This window comes from Xyrauchen texanus, chromosome 48 (genome assembly GCF_025860055.1).
Source record: "Xyrauchen texanus isolate HMW12.3.18 chromosome 48, RBS_HiC_50CHRs, whole genome shotgun sequence".
Taxonomy (NCBI): domain Eukaryota; kingdom Metazoa; phylum Chordata; class Actinopteri; order Cypriniformes; family Catostomidae; genus Xyrauchen; species Xyrauchen texanus.
The window spans coordinates 14,852,542-14,876,258 of record NC_068323.1 but is presented as its reverse complement, the minus strand read 5'-3'; the positions used below and the strand labels follow the sequence as shown (position 1 = coordinate 14,876,258).

The 23,717-nt window shown below is 37.9% G+C and overlaps 2 protein-coding genes across 5 annotated transcripts in view; both read left to right on the top strand.

The window, feature by feature from the left end:
• The window catches only part of dot1l (DOT1-like histone H3K79 methyltransferase), a 53,504-nt gene extending 41,205 nt beyond the window's left edge, over nucleotides 1-12,299 (top strand). For 3 of the 4 annotated variants that reach the window (XM_052121285.1, XM_052121288.1, XM_052121287.1), the window contains 5 exons: nucleotides 928-1,136; nucleotides 1,230-1,294; nucleotides 3,078-3,689; nucleotides 4,299-4,975; nucleotides 6,661-12,299. In XM_052121285.1, coding sequence (XP_051977245.1) covers nucleotides 928-1,136; nucleotides 1,230-1,294; nucleotides 3,078-3,689; nucleotides 4,299-4,840 — 1,428 coding nt within the window. In that variant the 3' untranslated portion in view covers nucleotides 4,841-4,975; nucleotides 6,661-12,299. The remainder of the gene's footprint in view (nucleotides 1-927; nucleotides 1,137-1,229; nucleotides 1,295-3,077; nucleotides 3,690-4,298; nucleotides 4,976-6,660) is intronic. The other variant, XM_052121286.1, reaches the window with a different exon arrangement.
• A 2,154-nt stretch (nucleotides 12,300-14,453) lies between these two features.
• Nucleotides 14,454-19,529, top strand: LOC127639344 (muellerian-inhibiting factor-like). Its single transcript, XM_052121293.1, has 7 exons — nucleotides 14,454-14,577; nucleotides 17,012-17,338; nucleotides 17,488-17,660; nucleotides 17,953-18,070; nucleotides 18,149-18,293; nucleotides 18,540-18,985; nucleotides 19,109-19,529. The coding sequence occupies exons 1-7, from the start codon at nucleotides 14,454-14,456 to the stop codon at nucleotides 19,525-19,527; spliced, it is 1,752 nt and encodes a 583-aa protein (XP_051977253.1). The 3' UTR covers nucleotides 19,528-19,529.
• The last annotated feature ends 4,188 nt before the right edge of the window (nucleotides 19,530-23,717 follow it).

Genomic DNA, 23,717 nt, shown 5'->3' with positions numbered 1-23,717 from the left:
TGGGTGCAGTTCTCAGGAAGTGAAAGCGCTTCCTGCGCGTGTCTTAGTCCCATGCACACCACGCAGAAGGGATGGGCATCCCTCGCGGCAATGAGTGAACCGCAGGCGGCAGGGCATGCACGCGACTGCACGTCCGGTGGGTTAGTGGGACCGGAGAGCTTGTGATCCATCGGAGAGTTGAAAGCTGAGAAACAGGCGGGCAGCCTGAGCAAATCCAGGTAGCGAGCGTGGGTGGCTTGCAACCCGAAATAATCGCAACTAAACGCAACCGTCTGACAATCACGCCTGGCGGAGGCTGATCGAATGTATATTTCCTCCTGTTGACTGTGGTGAAGTCAGCGAAAACCGTAGAGCTGCAAAGCAAAGAGGTCGCGAGAAGCGAATAACAACTGAGGTAAGATAGCGCGTACGAGTGTTTTATGCACTTGGTAAGGGGCGGGTCCCTTACCGAGCATTGGACACGCGCTTCTGTCTGTCAGGCCAGACTTGGTGCAATTGGATGCTTCTGCAGAGGTCAGGTGCGGATGCCCTTCCCATAGGTGGATCTCGAACACGAGATGATGAAAGAGAACTTGGGGTGGGCTTGTAAGAAACCACCTTCCAACCTCTTAGAGCAACCTAATAACCACCCAATACACCTTAGTGACAACAGTAGGCTAAAAACCACTTGGAATACCTTAGCAACCGCATAACAATGTCCTAGAAACCACCTACAACACCCTTTCTTTCTGTCGGCAAGTTTTGCATAGCCATTTTCTTCAAAAGATGCCAAATTGCCTGAAAAGCATATATGCTAACAAAGCCGAAGTCATGGATTCCTAGGGAATGCACGTAATGGGAATGCACTGTCCAATGTTCACTATCCATCCAATGCCTAAAAGTAAATTGTAATGTAAATGAGTTAATTTCATATCATTCTGTTGCCAGGTGAACAATATTAACCAGCCTTTGGAGATCTCTGCCATCTCTTCTCCGGAGCAGACAGGCCGCAGCCCTGGTGGGCAAGATCTGAATCAGCCACCGGTGCTTAAAAGAGAGCGCCCCCTGGAGCTCAACAATACAGGCCACTATTCCTTCACTCCCAGTTCAGATGAGGAGGGCAACAATTTTGCCCCAGACACCTCCAATTCAGCACGGTAACATCTCATTTTTTCAATCAGTTTTCGCTTTACATTGTGGATCTTCAAATGTTGGTTCTTCCCATTGTAAGTCAATTGTTTTCTTTTTAGAATTGAAAGGAAAATTGCCACCATGTCTTTTGACAAAGATGGACCAATCAGAGATGTGGAAAGGGGTAAGCGGCATGTATTTTTGATGAAAGGAATTTAATGTACAGCAGGGTTTACATTGTCTATTTTTAAATTGTTTTTCCAGCCTGGAAAAGTCATGGAAATTACATAAATCTTAACTCATGGAAAAGGCAGTGACGTTTCTGTAGTTATACAGTTGTGGCCAAAAATATTGGCACCCATGGTAAATATGAGCAAAGACGGCTGTGAAAAAAACTCTGCATGGTTTATTCTTTTGATCTTTCATAAAAAAAAAATCATATAAATCTAACCTTTAATTGAAGGAAAACAATTGAAAACAATTATAAATAAAGATTTTTCTCCAAAACACATTGGCCACAATTATTGGCACCCCTAGAAATTCTTATGAGTAAAATATATGTTGGGTCTTGGGGTCAAAAAGTCTCAAAAGAAATATATCAGACATCACCTACATCACCACAAGTTGTTTCTGGGGGTTACCAGAAAAAAGACTCTGCTCTCATCCAACAACAAACTCAAACGTCTTCAGTTTGCCAGACACTTCTGGAAATTTAAATGCAACCAGGTTCTATGGTCAGATGAAACAAAGAAAGAGTTTTTTGTCAGCAAACACCAGAGATGGGTTTGGCACATACAGTGCGCTTTCAACAACAGAGCAGCCCTTATTTACTGAATCACCCTGTGCTTGCAGACTGTATATTTACTTACTGACCCCATTTACACCTGGTTTTAAGATGCGTCTCGGGTGATTCAATCACATGTGGCCAGGTGAGACATCGCTGTTTACACCTGGTCACTTAAATGCATCTCCTGTGACCACTTGGGATCGGATTTGGAGGGGAGGGACAATCCCTATGTCAGTGTGTTACTGCGTGATGTTAAAGCGCAACAAAGTTAAAAAAGAAAGTCTGAAAAAAAAAAAAAAATGGCATGCTATTTCTCCCAGATGCAGCTGAAATTAAATCTAAGCACAAAAGCAACATATCAAGCAGAATTGTCCAATATTTTATTGGATTAGTTGTATTAACCTGAGCTGCAGATGTTTGTGCTTCTCATGAGTGTCCCTGCATGTTGGTATCAAACACAGTGAAGAAGATCCGTGTGAAGTTCTCATGTTTGTGTGTGTGTATCTGCTTTTTAAATGTTCTGATCGGACGTTATTTTCTGTTTTAAAGTCACTCATAACCGGCAAGATTTAAACCTTTTGATGCAGTTAAATGCATTTTTGACCATAATCATATGTGGTTTTTGTGATCCGATCACAAAAAGTTTTGGACCCCATTTAGACCTGTATTTACAGGCCACGTGGTACGATCACCAAAAATGCCTCTTAATACCAGGTGGAAACGGGGTCATTAAATGCATCCTTTGTGATAAACAACTATTGTATGGCTTCAAGAGACTTTAAATATAATACACAAGTTTAATGGCGCTTTTATGCTTCTTTAATGTCATGTTGGAACTTGACAAATACGACCATGACACACAAAACCAAACAATATTGAAGCACTGATGCGCCAATGTCCAAGAGAGCTATCACTTCACGTCTGGGGATGTGGAATATAATGTTCAACAAAAACAATGCTTTTTCTTCCTGTGAGTTACCTGATTTTAAAGGCTTTTTTCTCTTTTGGCTGAAAACAAAAATAAAATATTATGCCATTTTGGGCTGGACATTTTTGGCGGCTGAAATTTCAGTGTTATATTTCCTTATTAAGAGTGGGAAACCTGGTACTGTCTTTTGTGTGTCACAGATCATATCCCCCATAGAACATTTAAGTTTTTACATAACTCTCTCATTAACAGGCTCACAAGGGCGGAAATCAGGTGCCAGCAGCGTGAGCAGTGAGGTCTCCTCTTCCTCTGGTGCTAGCAAATGGAAATCTACCTTCTCCCCCATCTCTGACCCCAAACCCACCCCTTCAGACCTCCGTCAGGTTGATTTGCCTTTCGGTGTGGGGGCTTCACGTGGGACTGGAGGGGGAACGGACTCCGACTCAGACCAGAAACAGCAGAGGAGAGGAGAACGGGAACGTGATTCTTACGGGAACTCGAACCTCTTCCTCAGTCAGGATGGTGGTGGTCGCTCAGTGGGAAACGTCTCGGAACGACCACCACAGAAACAGAAAGCGTGTGAGTGGGACCTGAAATCTGTGAGTGGATTGGCCAGCCAGAACCTCTTTATATCCGCAGCAGCCAGTGGAGGCATCTTGAGTGGAAAGGTGGGCGGGGCAACCACAGTTTCCTCGGCCACCTCTTTGGGACAGTACTTCCCCTTGGGTGGGGCATCGGTCCTGCAGTCCTTATTTGGAGCTCAGGCACCCGGACCAGTGTCCAGCGGAGCCCCGCGATTGGTCAATGGACATTCAGGGCTGGGCAGCTATTCCAGCGTGGGATTGGCAGGGGGCACTGCAGGAGGTGAGTTTACATTTGGGTGTCTCTCCTTTGTGAGTGCATTTCAGTCATGGTCAGAACAGTCGTTCAGGGGTTGACAAAAAGGTAAGTCAAGGCATAGCGCTGCCACCTTGCCTGACTCTCCCACACTGTTCCCTGTGCTGTTGATTCACAAGCTGACTGTGCAAAGGCTAAAGCTGCACACCCAGAGAAAAATGGCAACAGGCTGTAATAAAATAGAAATTGGGAAAAAAAAAAAAAAGAGAGAGAGAAAGATTTCACCCTTAAAAATCTAAAGAGTATACTAAAAGGCACTCGTCGTGCATGAGACGGAATGGCACGTGGGAAAAACTAAGTAAACCGTAGCCTTTTCAGATGTAGGTCTGCCTTCACATTTTCTCTGGGTGTTTGTCATAATTGCAGGTGTTGTTTTTGGGTATTGAGGCATTTCACTGTCCATTAGAAGCCATGAAGATCGAGGTCCATCAGTGGAATGCCTCTTTGCTTTATATATGCTTGTTTGTTTGGACTGGCTTGCTGCTGTGCACAACCTGGCTGAGCCCCCATTTTCTGTCTCTCTCTCTCTCTCTCTCTCTGTCTTTTGCTCTCTCCCGCTCTGTGCTGTGTCCGCAGGGATTTTTCACCACTTTGTGCCTTCAGTCTCCTCTCAGCAGTCTGGGGGCAATCTCCCAGGCCCTGGGGCCCTCAGTTCCCAGCAGCAGAGACATCTGGACACTAACCCTAAACCCGGGGCCTCGTTTGTGCCTTCGGGCCCCTCCCAGCACAGCCGCACACTGACAGTCCTGCACGCTCCCTCCCTGCCCACCCACACCCTCCCCCCTCCTCTACTCAATGCTGCCTCCTCCACCCCTCCCCAATCCTCCTCCCCACGTTCTGAGCGCTACCAGTCCTCGAGGACACAGTCCTCCCTTCCCACATCCACCATCGCCACCTCCTCCCAGTCACAGGCTGCCGCTTCTGCAACCGCTGCTTCAGTCACCACCACCTCTGCATCCTTGTGGCCCTTTACAGTGCATTATCCCACACACTTGCCGCCTCCACATCCCTCCAGCAGTGCTGGATCAGGTGGGGGTGGGGCTTTGAGCTCCTGGAGGACTCTGGGTCTGCCGGCATCTTATACTGCCTCCCAGATCCCCAGCAATCGCCCCAGATAGGACAAGGGTGGGTGTAAGTGGGAGGGGGGGTGGAGGGGTTGATGTGGGGATACTGAAATGGGAAGAGACTATTACTGGATGGATACAGGGAAGCTACTGCATTCTACTTGCTGTATTATTATCAATCTGAACAAGGTATGTTGTGTTCACTTGGTAACACGCAACATGCTTTGCTGCTTTTTCTTGTAATAGCTGCATTTCTGTGACTGCTCATTTTTAGTTCTTTTGGTTTCATAAAACAGCTTCTAGACTATACCATTATGTCAAAATGACTCACTTTTTATGTCTTTGGGAATCTCATACCAGTAGAGATCGACCGATAATGGTTTTTTTATCTCTAATACCGATTATTTGTAATGTTTTAGTGTCCGATAACTGATATTCAGAATACGTGTTTGATAATTTAGTTTTTACTGAAACTTTTTGCAACAAGCTAAATAACCATTTCAATACAACAATGAAAACGTAATTTTGTTTTTAAGATTTTGGAATTTATTGGTAGACCTGATAAGGAACAAGTAGAAAAGTGAGTGTTGGTCAGTTATTTCAAATGTTTTAGTAGCCAATAACTGAAATGCAGAACTAGTTTTAAATTTTTATTGCTACTTTTGTACTCAATAGGGCTTTTCACATTGCGCTTAACCCCAGGTTATCTTCATTCTAAACCCCGCTTTTAACCCCGGGTATAGCAACATTTCACAATTGTAATTTTTGAAAAGCTTTTTACCCAAGGTTATGAAACCCCGCTCCAGAGCAGGGTTAGCACCGCATTTCTATGCCAGAGGTAAATGGTGTGAAACAATGTGGTGTTTGAATGTTACAGAAAGTTGTTTAGCAACAGACAACAAATCAAATAAAGCCTCTGTGCTTACCTCATGAAATATTAATGCGCTTTGTACCGTCTCTAAAACTTTCACGCACTGTTTACGTGAGGAATCAGCAAAGTGGTGGTGAACACAATAACTGCCGTGATGAAGTGACAGTATTCTCTATTTCCGTGGCATATTTCAGAAGCCAAAAGACAAACGGAGATGATTTGCTTAGCGACATTTCGCAGAGCAGCTCCATTGGCAGGTTGCGTGTCCTTTGCGAGCTGCATTCGTCCGGTCAGTGTTATCGACACCTCAAATAAGAACGTTAACCCGGGATTTACGAATGTACAGTGTGAAACATCGGACAGGATAACCGAGGATTCTGTTTACCCGGGGTTTAGATTAACCCAGGGTTAACGATTTCAAATGTGAAAAGCCCTAACGAATAAATCATTTGAATACAACAATAAAAACATAATATGCATTATGAATATTTTTATAATAGTATTATTATTGTCAAAGGACCTTAATTATGACACAGTGGAGTATTTCCAAATTGAAATTTTGGCATTTATCGGTAGACCCTATATTAATGATCTACGAAACTGATTAAGTAGAAAAGTGTGAATATCGGTTACATTGTTTTTGTTTCCGATAAACGATTTGCAGAACCTGTTTTTAGCTCATTATTATTGCTACTTTTTGACTCAATGGCTAATTAATCATTTGAATGAAACTATAAAAGCAATATGCATCATGATTATTTTAATAATAATAATTATAACAATGTTCTTATTGTCAAAGAAATAAATTATGACTTGGAATGGAATATTTCCGAACTAAAATTTTGGCAATATCAAGGGACCGATAACAGATTAAATACAAAAGTGTGAATATCGGCCAAACATTTCGGTCAAATCAGTTATCGGTCTATCTCTATATAGCATGTTCATGAATTAACTATTTACTCATTGTGTAATTTGGATTTTTACCCTCCGCTGGTTACAGGTAACTGAAGAAATCTACCTCAACCCAACATTACCTATGCAATGGACAGGTGTGGACCAATGGGTTTAAACTCTCTCACCGGTGCTCAAACATTTGCTAAAGCCGCTACTGTTAAACTGGCATGGGTATCAGAATATTACCACAGGTGCAGCTTATAAAATACACACACAAACACTTACTCATGAATGCCCCCTCAATCATATTCAGATTTACAGATTTTGCCGCTATGTTTTTGGTGTGTTTTAAGTTGACACCATGATGGAATGATGCTAACAGTCATGATTTATTGTTAATTGTGTGTTTAGCATGGCCTTAATGATGGGTAGTTAACATGAAGTAAATTGTTTTTGAAGAAATGAAATTAAAATTTGCTGTGGATCCACAGTGGAAGAAGCTCTAAGTGACTTAGAAGTGTTGTTCAAGCCATTATGGGCCATGCACACAAAAAACGACTAGTGAATCTTCATAACCTTGCTGCTGTCAATAGAAAGAAATGTGGCTTTTATGATTGATAGCTCCTAATTGTTTGGACTTTTTTAAAGCCCTGACTCTAGAGCCTGATCCAGTTGTCGAATATCCATGTAGGGATCTTACACTTACAGCCTGAGCTTGTGCTAAAGAGTCACAAAATACTAGAAAGTCTCTGGGGTTACACATTTGATACTTCTAGTCACATTTTCAACAATAAATCTGTTTAATAGAATAATAGTCATTCTGGAATTGGTGCATTTTAAAGGGTTCACCGAAAAATGAAAATGTAGCATTGTTTTACTCACCTCTGTGTCATTTCAAAATGATAATTTACTTTCTTCAGTGGAACACAAAAGATGTTTTAAAGAATATTCGACTGCTTTTTTCCAGTCAGCAAAAGTGTATGGTCACACAAAGCTATCGTATGGCTTCTGAATACTATGAATGTTTGCATAAGTCTTATGGACTGTAATTATATTTACTGGTGCTTTTTGTGTCATTTTAGGAGCTCCACAGTTCCAATTCACTTTCATTATTTGAAGGAAGAAAAAAAAAAAGAACAACATTTCTCCTTTTGTGTTCCACGTAAAAAAGACTTACAGGTTTGAAACAAGGGTGAATAAATAAGGAAAAAAATTAATTTTGGGGGTTGAACTCCCCCAAAACAGTTTTAACAGTGCTCCATAGGAAGTTTTTATTTATTTATTTTGTATTTTGAGGTGAAATATGTTGGTAACCCAGAGCTCAATTTACTTTACACTGGAAAAGTTACCTGTGGAGCTATCAATGGCATACATAACCACATATGCCGTTTTTAAGGCTTAAAATATGCAAGTTTTGTTTATCAAAGGGAATAATGTTAGTTTTTTTTACACGCATATAAATTCTGTGAAATCCTAAAAGCTCGAACAAGGACGAAACAGACACATGTGCATCTGCCCAGGAATACATGACGATGAAACAACATTTTGCAGGGAGAAAATAATTTAGAGCCACAGAGTGAGCAAGTACCTGTAAGAAACTATTAAATTAGTAACTTTTAAACTGCCTGATCTTAATCACTACATTAACCGCAACTTTAGGTGTTTTGGTTCGGTTAAGAGCGATTAATACTCAAGTTTCCATATTGTTAACAGTTACTGCTAACGCACATATTTTGTTCAATTGTGGCAGTGTCTTACACGGTACAGGCATATTCAGGTGAATTGTTATGCTGAACCATTTTCCCCTCGCATGTTTCACAAACAACACGTTTTCTTTGGGATTTTCAAGTCCACTAGTTTATACTAATTTTCACTTTGGTGCTTTCCGCAACCTGGAAAAGCCAGCACACGTGTACACACACACACACACACACACACACACACTGATAAAAAGACACTGGGAAATGCAGAATAAATATGAAAACAATGAAAGAAAAAACTACTGGGCAACTTTAACTCATCTTTGTTTTATGTTTGATGCCTTTGTGTATTTTTTTTTTGTTTTTTTTTTTGTGTGTACTGTGAATGGTAGTGTCTTTCAGACTGTATAATTGTACATAATTTGGTATATTTATCATTTTAAATATCTGTCATTGTTTTGTTTTGTATCGGAGCGGAGCACAACATGTGCAAAATGTGTGTACTTGACTCACAGTCTGAACGATATGGTGCTACAATCTGTACAACTTTAGACTGTGCTTATTTATATTAAGAACATCAACACAAAAGAAAATCAATAAAGATTCTTGGTGCTTCTTTTAAACAGGGATGATTTCAAGCCTTCCGGCATTTCTTTTTCCAATATTTGCAAGCATATTATTTGGCACCCAGCATAAAGGAGTCCCTGCTTGTTTGGATAGTGCCAATTTTGTATAGGCAAAACAACTTTGGTCTTAATATAACAGACTTATAGAAGAATGGAATTTCACCACACATTGCAGAACTTTATAGGAGGTTGATAAAATATTTTTTTTAAATGAAATGTTTACTTCAGTGGTGCTCGCATTCGATCTTGACCTGTAATGCTTAGAGCTACTATAATGGCACACCTCGACTGTTTTAGCCTGTATAAAGTGGTAAACGTGTGCCAATGGCGTTGAGTTTATTTCTTCTTAACTTTAATTGTTATAAAAATGAAAATGTGTGCTAAGCCTATTTGCCTACTTTGGCTTGGTGCTGTCACTTAAGCTCTGAAATCTTCGTTTCTTACAATGTAATAAACACATCTACATCTTACTAAAATTGGTGCTGTTGTTCACACAAATGTCTAACATGCCAGTGCGCCCATACCAAAATCTACAATCCACTATCAAAGCCTGTCCTAGAGAGCATTGTGTAACCTAGAGTTTGAGCCTGTTGCATATTGTGATGAAGTGAAGTTGTTCTGATGTGACTTCTCTTTAGAGATGTGGCTAGTTTTCCATCGGTGGTTAGTAATAGTGGTCGACCGTTATGGGTTTTTTAAATGAGCAGTACTAATTATGAGAGATCTGGCTGCCAATATATGCTATAATTCTGATATATGCATAATACAATTTAATGATCACAATTGCCTCAATGAAACAAACTTTTTGAAACAAATTTTGCAAATTTATGCAAAATTCCCTGGAAAAATAGTGAGAACATTTATCCATTGACAAGGCTGTTTTGTCTTTGGCTATTTTGAAATTGACACTAGTGGTCAAGTGATATATCGGCGAAGCCGATAAATCGGCCGATATTCTGACTTCCGATAAATTCTCCTGTTTGGACGATTTTTTTCTTGAGGGTGCCGAAAATCGCCTGCTTGCATGTGAAGCAACTGAGACATATAAACGACCAGTAAAATTTTGTTTTGTTGTTACATGCCATCATGTTACTACAATAATAGACCGTGTGCAGCATAGTGTAATTTCAACGGTCCGCATCTGCAAATATGAACATATCTGATTTAAACAGATGTAATAAACCAACCTCACACAACTTCAGCAGATCCTGCAAACTGGAGTGCTCATTTATTTACCTCTAAAGCAAGTATTCTAACAGCCATTTCTCTGCAGTTCCCTGTCACCTTTAACTTTCTTATTATATACCTTTATTATATTATATACCAAATATGCACATATCTCGTTTAAACGGATGTAATTCACAAACCTCATGTCTTATTTACTATCACTGTATGTACAATTGGTTTGATTTGGTATTTTTTTTAGTAAATGCGATTGCTAATGTGGCCATGCATCCATGTTTGCTGGACTACTGTGTGTACTGTTATTTCCTTATCCTAATATATTAACAATTTCTTCATGCACAAATACATTTTATAACTAAACTGAAATGAGCAGAAACTGCTATCTACCATTTTAAAGTACAATATTATTTTTTTAGATTCTTTTTTCAAAGTTTTGTGTAAAATGTAGTTAATATAGTGCTAAATAAGAGTTTACAGTTTTTTTTAGCAATTTTATGTTTGTTATTTACTATATTAAATGATTTGATATATCAGCATTGTATCGGCCACTCTGCTCTCTGAATTCGGCATCGGGCATTAAAAAAAAAATAAACCCATATCGGTTGTCCACTAATTGACACTTGTGGTAATTAGCCTAAAATGTCCAAATATCCTGTCTGGCATATCGTTCTATCACTGGCTAGTACTCCGATGTCAAAATGGTAATTGGCTTGCGATATTGCCAGCTTGAAGACAAAGTGGAATTCCTTAGTCCTTTTTCTTCATAGTGTTATTTTTGCTCAAATATGTGCTCATGGAAAATCAACCTAATCTAAGCTTTACAGTCAGAATGCTGTTTAATAGACAACGCTGTATAATGAAATAAAAACACATTGTGTAATTTCTGTCTAAGTAAAGATGATCGAGGACATTGACCAGTAAATGAGTCCATTGTTACCAGCACTGAGGGTCTTTTTATTTTATTTTTTTAAATTAGTATAATTAATAGTCACTGTTAATGTTTCCTTTTTGCTAATTTGTGTTTTGATATCTTTGCGACTGTTTATGATTTTGTAATCCTGACAGTTTGTATACCCGTTTGAACAGTAAGGTGCTATCCTTCACTTTAAAAAAGAAAAATGCAGCTAAAAAATTCATGCACCTCGCATCGCGCTAGCCAGAGGTAAACATTTAATAAACATAAACGCAAGCTTTGCTTGTTATACTTATTGTAACGTCTCTTTCGAACTCTTGTCCATCATCCAGACATCTCATGTTGGAGTGGAATAAAATTAAGCTATTCTTGAAATTGATTTTGAACTATTTAAAATGAAAACAATTCATAATTCTTGCTGATGTTGCATTTTCTCAGGTATATGTACAAGGTTAGATGTGCATTGCAAAAGGCAACTCAAGTCCTTTGGCATGTTTCAATAGATTAATGATTATGTCCAAATATAAATATGTACATTCAGAATGGTTCTGTCTAATATCTCAGGAACATAAGAGTTGCATATTGGAAGGGAATGTTAAAAAATATTGTCTGTATTCCTCTAGCTAACATATATAAATGAGAATTGATGGGAATGCCCTAAGGAGTTTGCTTTACTGTGCATTATTTACCTGTGATCGCAATGTCCACTGATAGTATAGCCTATTACTATCTTTCAGTCACAATGCTCCAATCAAAGTCCATCCTTTTTAAGTAAAAAAAAAAAATGCTTATATTGCTCAAAGCCTTTATAATACTTGCATTCCTATTTTTTAGTGAATCTCAAATTATATTTTTTAGCTGTTTAGCAAAACCATCATAGGATTATTGTGCAATAATAGCAAACTCTTAAAGCTGCCAGATTTGTGTAACTGTGTTTGGTGCTTTGATCTCATAAGAGTTCAAATGACAGCCTAAATGAGTTGATTAAAGCTTTTAAAATCCCAGCTTTCTGTTAATGAAATAAAGTGTTCCTAACGAAAAGCTCTATTTGATTCATTTTTTCATTGTTACTGTACTATAATGAATAAAGATTATTGTCGGAGTGTGAAGGGGTGCTGTAATGGTTCAACAGAGAACCACTTGAAAACCAATTTAAAAATGGTAGTAATGTTCAAATCTAATGAACTTCAATTGGCGCAAAACTTCACTGAGTCACTGATACTATTTGGATAATTCAATTTGAAAGAAATGTAATGAGATGTTATTTTAATAATGATCATTGAGGTCATTTGGACCCCCTTGCAACAACATCAAATAAACATAAGATATGAAAGAGATTTACCTTGAACTGATTTGTATGCTTCTAAAACAGACCTAGAATATACCCATGTGTTTTGAGAAATATTTCTCACTGGATTAGACTTTACAGTGTTTACCAGTTGCTTTTGCATTGTGTTTGAATGGCATGTCCATTCACCAAAGGAGCCCAAAAAAAGGGGGCCCTTGCAGATTGATTTTATATTCACATCTTAATGAATACTTTTGAATAGTTATATTTTAAGTTCTTTAAAAATCATCATATACTGCGCATACATATACATTATACTGTGAAAACTTTTTCTTTCATTAAGAATTCCAGATATGGTAAACTATCTAGCATTTTGTCTTCTGTGATTTGTACTCGTTCTCATTCTTGTGCCTTATCTCTTGGGACTGGTCAAACACCTAGCACACCAGTGCTACAGAGACCTTGACTGTCTGGAAAACATGTGCAGCTGCGTGTCTACGAGAGACTGGGTTATAAGTTTGAGAGTATTTTAGTAACATCAGATACCAAGGACAAAAAGCCTGCAAACTTGATTTTCTATACCTAAAATTATAGGTATTTATTATTACATAGACATTTATATTTAGGCATTTGACAGACACTTTGATCCAAAATCATTTTGGATGTTCCCTGGGATTCAAACCCATGATCTTGGCATCACTATCACCACACTAAATTGCTATAGAAACCCAAGGGTATATTTAATCACATATGTAGTTATCCTGTTAAGAATTAGCAATTGGTCATTTATTCAAAACCCATTATGGGCTTAACCGGTTAATGATATGACCGTAGAGGCAGGCAAATGTAAAGGTGGAATGGGATTGGGACATAACCCAGACCCTAACACACAGCTTGTATCCTAACCATATAGAGCATGTAAGGCTGAGTAGTCTACCAGGCACAAATCTGGGCACCTTTCAAGTAACTGCAATTCAAGCCTGGGTCATTATGATCGCAATGGATCTTATGTGTTACAAGCACTTTCACTATCCACTATACCGCAGGATCATGTTTAGAAGGTAACTTTTGAAAAGTGGAAAAAAAATTGTGAATATTTGGAGTCCTGTAGGAACCCTGCTTCTAACCCTACCCCAAACCTAACCCTTTCTTATAGCAGCAAATGCGATTCTTGCAAGAGTTTCACAACCAAATTTGAACCTCACAAAAGTTGTATCATATTTTTTTGCCATCAGGTGAAATTCCTGATTGTGTGGATTTACATTGAGATAACTGTATATCACCTGCAGAATTTCACAGTGCAAAGGTAAAAGTGGCAGAGCCTTTATGTCAAAGAAAGTTCCTCTGGAGCAACCTTTGCATTTACATTTACATTCATGCATTTGGCATGTAAGTCCAAAGCGACTTACAGTGCAATTATTACAGGGACAATCCCCCCAGAACAACCTGGAGTTAAGTGCCTTGCTTAAGGACACAATGGTGGTGGCTGTGGGGATCGAACCAGCGACCTTCTGATTAACAGTTATGTGCTTTAGCCCACTACGCCACCATCACTCCTTTGGTTAAGTGTCTTGTTTAAGGGGACAGTGGTCATAGTTTGCTCCTAGTGGGGTTTGAACCTACAGCCTTTTGTTTACTGGCCCATATTTTTAACTACTCAATATATCTATTAGTATGCAAGAGGTTTAAAACAAGTCAAATATATATTCTAGAAATGGGGTACAAAATCTAGTTCCTCAAAGTCAGAGATGAGCAATACAGGACACTACTTACAAAGCAGGGACACAAAACCTCTAGGATGTGTAACTGATTCCATGGGAATTAAACTAAACAGGGATGTACTCTAAATAGAAAAGAACTTTGTTGCAGTTTACCAACTCAAGACTTGAGGGCCAAACTGTTATCACCCTCACACTACAGCTGGGTGTCTGTGGTCTACACAGGAGTCCATTGTCTGTTTGGGTTCCTCCTCAGCTTATAAAGCTCAAAGGCATGTGATATCCATTCACAATCCCTTGAAACACACACATAAACCTGCATGCCTTGAATACCCCTTTTACTCCAAGGACAAGCATTCTTGGTGGTCTGGCTCCTCTCAAGAGACTGGGAGGTGTGTATAAGCCACATGCCCATTGCTGACCCGCCCCAAAACAAGTGTTAGAATTCTTCATGATGGAATCAGAGAAGATGCTTGCACATACAAGATTTTGGATAATGTTTTTGCTGTCTTTGACTGTGGGGACTGGGTCATACGGTGCCACAATGGGACACAACGACCAGGACAACAGCCAGAAGATCACCCCACTGTCAGGTCAGTCCAGGCACATGCACACATAGACATCAAAAGGGGCTTGAGCACCTGGCCTTTTTATTCCTGGAGAGAAAGTGCCCTTTTTTCTGGGGTGCTTTTTTTTTAATTTTTGAAAAATAAGATATATTCCTGTTTGCACACAGCTTCCCTGTCAAACAAATATATTTATTGAATAGTGTATCTAAATATCAGGACAGGAGTTCTGAAAAATTATTAAAAAACAAACAAGATTATTAAAAAATATTATTATTAAAAATGCCACTGTTTTATTCTATTACATTAATACTTTTAAAGCTACTGAAGTTATTCGGCCAAAAGTAGTGAGTGGTTTTCTCATTTCCTTGTTATTGTTGTTTGATTAATAGCCTTTATATGTCATAGCATACTAGACAGTGCTCAATTCGGTTACATGTACAACTGTTTAAATTAACTTTAGACATAAACGACTGCATTTACATTAATGCCTCACCAAGATGGGCATTGGAGGAATTATAAAGTGTATTTGATCGTTTAGGCGTGAACCCGCATTAGCGCACAAACATTAGCTGCCTGTCAATCAAACAGCACGCAGCTACAGACATAAGGAAATAAAAAGTAAATATATTTAATCTAGATTAACCAACCAGTGGAGCTCTTGCTATCGCGATTGATGTTATGAACCCCCCTGTTCTAGATGTAGATCATAGTCTAAATATAGAAAACTACTTTGATCAAGGACATCTCTCTTTTTTCAGATAAACATCTAGATCATTTTATTGCCCAGCCCTATTGATAACATTGCATTAATCTCTCACATCCACCCAATAATCTCAGTGATAGATAGTTAAATTACAGGCCACAGTATAGACACAGAATCAAGTAAGCTGAAATATACAATTTACCTTGATATATTTCTTCAAATTAGAGGCAGGATTAATGCTGATATCTGGCTTGAGCAAGTTAAACTCACATGACACAGTCATGCAATTGGCCTTTTTCACTGTGAAAATTCCTTCCAGGTTTGGCCAAGTTGTTCAGCTGTAAACTATACTTGAGGCAATCTCCACAGTTGGTGCCAGATCTGCAGCTGCCATTAGGGATGGGCGGATCGATAATAAAGTATCAATACTTCCGATACTGATGTGGTATCAAGAATATCGATCCTCACATAAAAATATAGATTCAGGAAGTTTTTTAAAAAGTTATCTTATTACTTAGATAACATGAATATTAATGGAACTCATAAGCTTCGAAGTGGAAAAAAAAGAATTATATTAGCGAAATGTTGCATGGCACCAGAACTATTTTTTCTTCCGCTCATTTTGACGCACAGAAATGCTAAAATACACCAGCAGACAGCGCTCACCCTTTCGGTCATAGCAATCGTTCAAAGAGAGAACAGTGTTTTCCTGTGGTAATGACAGAAAACAGCATCTGGATTTATTCACACTAAGTAATGACAAACCTAGACATGACATGTATTATAATGGGCTTGTTTGACCATTTTTGCAGGTTGATTTAAATTCAGAGTTGTTAAAACATTGATAATGATCTTTAATCCTGGTTAATAAATGATACCCTTATGAAAACGTACCATGGATTTATTGTAGTATTATTGTATTAACCATGACTGTAGTAACATAGTTTTTGGCCATATAACAAGGTTTTGACACAATTAACCATGGTTTTACTACAGCATTACTGTAGTATCCATATGGTAACTTGGTTTTAGTAATAATCATTTTGAGGTTTTATATGTGGCTTATACTTAAACATTTTTAAAGGGTAAACAAAGCAGCCTAATAATTTTATGTTTAAGTCCATAAATTTATATAAAATTTAGGTCATAATAAATAAAAATAAAAAAATCTAAATAATTCGCAAAAATTCAGTTTAATAGAGGTATTGATATTGGCCTAAAAGTACTTGGTATAGGATCAAAAAGAAAATAAGTGGTATCGCCCATCCCAAGTTGCCATTCAAGTTTTCTATGAAATCAGAACAGGGAAGTAGCGAACACAGATGGTGGGAAAATAGCACTGTAAAAGTTCAGTTAAAGCACCTAAAATGTACTTAAAGTAAAAGTATACCCTTTTTAAACTACTTAAAGTACAATTCTTCAGAAAAAGTAGTTAATTACAGTAACATGAGTATTTGTAATTCATTACTGTACACCCCTGATTGTTTTACATCTTTCAAATCAGTGAACCTTCTGTGAGTGAGTGATTTTGATATTAGTTTGATGTTTTAACTACTGTATAATTTTGGAGATAATTCCTCTAGTTTTTCAAGTACATAGGAATGATTTGAAAAGTGGGGGCACGTTAGGGCATGGTTTTTGATTACCTACCAAAAAGTGAAAGGACATGGATAGAAGTTGCTAACTTTTGGAAGCACATGCCCAATCCAAATAATCGTTGATACACCCTTGAATGGTTGTTTAATTCGTCTAAAGGACACATTGGAGATGAACAGGAAGATGGAGATATGGGATATGTGCCTCCCAACACTAATGAACAGCCGACCGACCAATCAACACATGCCACTGAAGACATACCATGCAAAGAGGACCAACCAGCACACAATCATTCCATGGATGATTTCTTGTCAGCCCTCAAAGATGGCTGGAACAGGGAGAGTGAATGGGGAATGGAGTTCAAGCAATTTGGAATATGTTCGGAACATGACGCAATAACAGATTTCCAGGTGGCTGCATTAACACGTCTAGCTGAGAGTGCACACCAACAAATTAATGGACTTAAGGGTGTACATGCCACAAAAGGTAACTATATTTTCTTTGGCTCAGAAAATAACATTTAAAATTTTACCCCTTGTTATTTATAGCTGGATATTCATTCTAGTCAACTAGTTATTCTTATTGTCGAATGTTAGTTAGAATATCACTCCATCTTTCTGTTGTGGTTATCTTAGTAGATATTTGGGATGCTGAGGAAGAGAGAGACATTAGTTTGGCCCTCACATTCCCAAGGCAAGCTCAGTCAACCAACCTGACCTCCATGACTCTCCTGTTTAGTGTGGATTCCATCAAGGGAGATGGTTTAAGAATGACATTTAGCAGTCATTCTCTTCATCCAAATAAACAGGTTATCCTCGTTACGAGTTTTCACGTCCTTTCACAACTTTTATTGACTGTAATAGGAAATTGAAGGACAGGAAATGATTGCCTAATTCATAAAACACAAGCAAAACTCATTTCTAAACTATTCTGTAACAATTTACATAATAATGAACAAGGCCTATTTTGTTGGGGATTGTGCGCAAACCACTACACCACAGCTCTGAAATGACGACAATTTTCACTTAAGTGTGTTTTTATGCATATTTTTGCCAGTATAATAAGTTATGGTGTGTTTTCTCTGGTTCTCTCTCTTCCAGACAATTTGCATTTCCGAGGGCATGCATTTTCTTTTCCTTACAGGTGGACAGAAAGAGAGTAAAACTCATGGTCACCTTAAACTGAGACTTGCAGTTGAGACATTGAAGACTGAGAACAGTATGACTTTTCTCCTTCCAAGATACACTTCTCAAGACACCTTTCACATTGGCCATTTGAACTGTTTTCTCATTTTAGGGCATAAACCAAGTCTGTCTGAGCTTCAGGAAGTCTTAATGAGAAAAGTGGATGGAAACAACATTTCAGTGAAGCCAATGTTATTTTTTCTCGCTGACCATGAAAATAGTGATGAGCAAAGGACTCCTAATTTACAATACCATGGGTAAATGATTCAACTGCTTGGAGGTTCATAATGGACACCATTTGCTGAATTAAACAAAAAACACTACACTACATTTGTCACAACAATATTGCATACTGCTGTTTGAAATATGTGTTCTTTTTAACATACCATTTTTTTTTTGTAGTAGACAGTATGCAGTTTATACTGCACAATATCCAGTAAGTTGTAAGCTAGTGTTCCATTCCAAACATAACCAATATTTTGTTTTTCGTTTTGTTTGTCCAGAATTACTCTGGATCAGAGACCTTTACCAGGCCCTCTTCCCCCATCCAAAACGTTCCTCTTCCTGTGCGAGCTACAGAAGCTCTTCAATGACATCCTGCCAGAGAAAGAGCCATCGACACCTCAAGAAGAGGCAAGCACAGTCTATTTGGATGAACTGCATTCCCTTCCACCTCTCACCCTTGGAGTGTCATCCACAGAGTCACTCCTTTCAAGACTGGTGAATTCCTCCACTCCAACTGCATTTGTCTTCCCCCAAATGCAGCAAAGCCTGCAGACTCACAGAGTGGAGCTGACACTGGAGTCTCCTCTACTGTCTGTGCTCAGACTACGACTGGATGACGCCATTGCTCAGATGAAAAATGAGGCAGAGCAAAAGGTGATTGACAGGCTTCAGAAGCTGAGTGAACTTAGTGCCCTTCCTCCAGATGGGGTGGATGATGAAACAAGTGAGTACTGCATTTTTTTTATGTGCCTCTATGATAAAATTGCATTTATATAAATTATATAAGTATATACAGCTGAAGCAGAGGTTAGAGTTTGTAATACTGGTCCCTATGATTCATTTATAGTCAGTAAAGACCATAAAGAGGCGCAGTACCGGGCCTTTTTGCTGCTGAAGGCTCTGCAGACAGTACTCCGTACCTTGGAGGTGGAACGGGCCCAGAGGACAGCCAGAGCAGATGATGGCCCGACCACACCCAGTCAGTGTCGACTTCAGAGCTTGACTGTGTCCTTGAGGAAGTTCTCTCTTGTCCCCTCTATGGCCAACATCAACAACTGCATGGGGGCCTGCGTCTTCCCAATGGATGATGGCATCAACCACGTCGTCCTCCTGAACAACCATATCGAGAGCGGCCATCCCGTTACTCGCACTCCCTGCTGTGTGCCAGTGGACTATATCGACCTGCAAGTGATTGAGCTAGAGAGCGTGGGTACCAAGATTGCCCCCAAGCAAAATGTGGTGGCGACCAAGTGTGGGTGTCGTTGATGGCCTCGTTTGTTCTAATAAATGCACTTATGTATGTGTATAATTCAATATATGAATACAACTTCACAGATCTGAATTTAATCTGCATTTATTTTTGCTTATAAATGCACAACAAAGTCTTTCATTTTGCAAAATTGGTGCAAACAGAACCGGTACATAAGCTGTCATTTGAAGTGTAAATTAGGTCATTAGAGCAAAAATGAGCATATACAATGATATAAACAATACATTTTTAAATCAGACATGCTGTTAACACATAATTGCATCTGTGCTGAACTCATCAAAATATTTGCCTGTATTTTAATAAAGTATATATATAAATTGTATTTTCCTTGCATCATTTCTATGTACTGTATAATTAATGTAAATTAATTCGCAATGACTACTTGTATATACTTATATATATTACTTTCCATCCTGCATTCATAATGCTACAGGCTGTTTTATATTGACATGAACAAATTCATCTTAAACAGTTAAACATAAGAGGATTATGTACTGTATTTACTAGATCAGAAATCTTATTTTTTTACAGACTATTCCCTCTCCTTGAGTAATCCTTTATCCATTTCCCTGTTATGGATCTTTCGTGACCCAACCGTGACTCCAACCTTCTGTCTTGATGCTCTTTTCTTTCTAAACTCTTCGATTTTATCCTCCGATCCCCAGTTCCAAAATGCAAAGGTGTCCCACCATGAATCAGGCTGTGGAAAAAACATCAAAAAATTGGTTACCTACCTGCTTTATGTTCAAACCAAACCCAATCCTGTGAAACTTACCTCTTCCAGATCTCCACCCTGAATCTCTCCAGTTTCTTCAGTCTCTTCGAAGAATGGCTCTAGTGTCTCTGTTACACAGCAAGACATATTATATGGCTCTATGGACTACTTCGATTTAATTGGTCAGTCACTGCATTCACTGCAATCAATGCACTGATCACTAAACAGTATAATTGAGCATTGTTCCAGGTTAACAATTTCCAACATAACCCCAGAACAGAGGGGACTGGTACCACCCAGTCTGGGTTTTAATTTTATCTTTTGCAACAATTACTAAAATTACATCTCATACATGCAAACACATATTTGCATGACTCACATTCAAGAATTCACCTTCTACTTTCTCAACTCCAGAGCTAACAAGTACGATGATCATGGCTACTAGTATGCAGTGGTTCAAAGTGATGCCTTTCCATGGATTCTCCACCATACTCAAGGATTCCACAGGAAATATGCGCCGATATTTCACTGTTGGTTGAAGATGTTTACGGTTAACTCAGAAGAACTAAGCTTTTCCATCAGTTGCTTTGCAGATGCAGCAAAACACTGTTCAAATTTACATGCAATTACAACTATAAATTTGCCTGTGCAATTATACAGAGTTATAGAGTCCACCCTCGAGCTGTTTCAGTGTTATGTTAGTAGATCAAAGGAACACGTACTTGCTCTGATGATCGTTGCTGGAACAATCCAAGGATGTAAAGAATAAAACCAAGTTTGATGTTTTTCAGAAATCAAAAGAATACCTACATGATCTTAACTGAATTGAGTACATTAAAACTAATTAAAATGGTATTATATCAAACATTTTTAAAGAATTGAACACATACAGTCAAGCAAAACATTAAGGATAATGCAGACATGCAGCTGTAAAAATTAATTAAGAATGAATTCATGAGATCAGATGACTGTTCGGCATTAGATGCCTAAACTTTGCAGGCTGACAACAGACTTTATTTTGAAAAGGGTGAACGTTTGATAAATGTAATGCATATAATGTCAAATCTAAATAAATAAATGAAAATATTAGTGGTAGTTTGTAGCTGAACTAGTAGATCTTACCAGGCAGTGGTTCTGCATAAACTGTGTACAGGGAAGGATAGGCTACTGCTTCAAAGCCAATGTGTCAAGCAGTGTCTCGAGTTAGCCTTGATGGACAGGCACAGCTGAGATTTTTTTACATGCTCTTTTCACATGACTTTAACATGGTCCATTTTCAATTTTGAATTTAAGTAATATACACTCTGTATGTATGTATATATACATATATATATATATATATATATATATATATATATATATATATATATATATATATATATATATATATATATATATATATATAATTATTATTATTGTAAAATATATTTTTTTAGAACAGTGAAATTTCATTTATGATATTGAACACACTCCTTAAAAAATTAATTATTGATATAAATATAAACATATTAAATAAAAATAATGCCGTGTTGTCTTAGTGTTTCTTAATTAAGTAAACACTGCTTCATGTTTTTGAAATGATTCAGGTAAAAAGTCATAATAATAAGGAAGAATTAAGAAAAACAAAGAGCAAAATAAAAAATAAAAAAATTCAAACAATTATGCATCCCTTTTCTATTAATTTGAATAATCATTTTTTTAATCAAATGTTTATATATTTAAAAAAAATTATTTCTTGTTTTTAAAGTATTTTAAAATAGACTTTATGCATATTTATTTTTTATTTTCTTTATAATTTATATATAAAGCACTTTGTATTACCATTGTGTATGAAATGTGATATATATAAATAAACCTTATCTTGCCTTGTCAAGTAATAATACAAATTATGATAATTTAAGTTCACCCATCTGCATATCATATACAAAATTGCTTAATATTTCCATAACGAATGTGACTTCATATGTTTTCTATGCAGTAATATTACAGATGATAATGAATTTTGCACCGCTAATTAGAGCAACGGTCCACAACCTTTTTTGCGCCGCGGACCGGTTTAATATCAGACAATTTTTTCACGGACCGGCCTTTAAGGTGTGGTGGATAAATACAACAAAATAAAATGATACGATCGGCATAAAAACTGTGGTATTATTTAAATATAATAATAAACGTGAATCCAATGTGTAGATACTCGCAACTTTATTAGCAGCGTCTTCGTAACATCGCGCCAACAACATAACATGAATAACATCCTCTCTGCCCCCTAACAACGCACTCTGGTCGCTATGGTAACATTTAAACATGCCTTCAAAATAAGATACACCACAAAAACAAATATAAAGGGCATGAAAAATACAACTCACCATAACGCTCAATCAGTGGGAGCCCTGAGCCTGTTTCTCTGTAACGAGACGGTTCCATCTAGGGCTAATGGGAGACAAGGACACCCGAAGTGTGTTGCTTATGTCCAGTCTACTCCGTAGTTTTGTTTTGGTTGCTGTCACTGCCGAAAATATTGAAAAATAAAATAGTGAATGGTTTCTTAGCCTTAGCAATACGGTAAGCCACCAAGTATGATGCTCTCAGTGCACTCGCATTTATTGATGTGGTGGCCCTCAGCAATTGCTTCTGGCCTTCTTTTTCAAACTTTTTTCTTTCAAAATACTCAAAAGGCTTTTTAATGCGGGGTGCTTGGTCTCCAAGTGGCGAAGCAGTTTTGAAGGCTTCATTGCTTCATTAGAGAGCTGGTTGCCACATATTATGCAGAGCGGGCTTGGTGCGTGTAAATCACCTGTTGCGATAAATCCATATTTCAAGTAGGACTCCTGGTATTGTCTGTTAAATGCGGCTTTCTTTTTCTTGGAAGTCATAGGCTCTTCTTCAGTCTCCTCACTGGGCCGTTTCCCCTTCGCAAAGAAACTTTCCAGAGACGTTTGTTTTTTACTCATTTTGCTAGATTGTGGGTTTATTTTTAGCGGTACCGTATCACGTGACCGAGACAAGCGTTGCTATGCGCAAAGAGTGAGTCATAGACGGATGTAACGGAGAGATTTTATTATTTTAAAATGTATTATTTTTCAAAATAAAACATCGTTCAGACTCAGATAATAAATAAAATAAATTAAATATATATATATATATATATATATATATATATATATATATATATATATATTTTTTTTTTTTTTTTGGAAATAATGTGAGTTATTTATTCTTTCTGTGCGACCCGGTACCGGTCCGCGGCCCGGGGGTTGGGGACCGTTGGTTTAGAGTGAGGTTTATTTATTAATAAATTATATAACTCCATTCGAGGCATATATTTTTTAGCTATCTCAAGCATTCTAGTTACTGTAAAAAGCAATTATACATTCATAGATTAAACATTAATCTTCTATATTCTTGCAACCATACATTATATTTTAATTAGTTTTTTCCACTCAGGGATTACTTGTTTGTCAAAAACATGAC

Excerpts from the sequence above, each read along its gene's own strand:
- LOC127639344 (XM_052121293.1), top strand. The coding sequence starts at position 14,454 with ATGCTTGCACATACAAGATTTTGGATAATGTTTTTGCTGTCTTTGACT. Across the intron at positions 14,578-17,011 it reads GAAGATCACCCCACTGTCAG|GACACATTGGAGATGAACAG; the intron begins GTCAGTCCAGGC and ends ATTCGTCTAAAG. Across the intron at positions 17,339-17,487 it reads GGGTGTACATGCCACAAAAG|TAGATATTTGGGATGCTGAG; the intron begins GTAACTATATTT and ends TGGTTATCTTAG.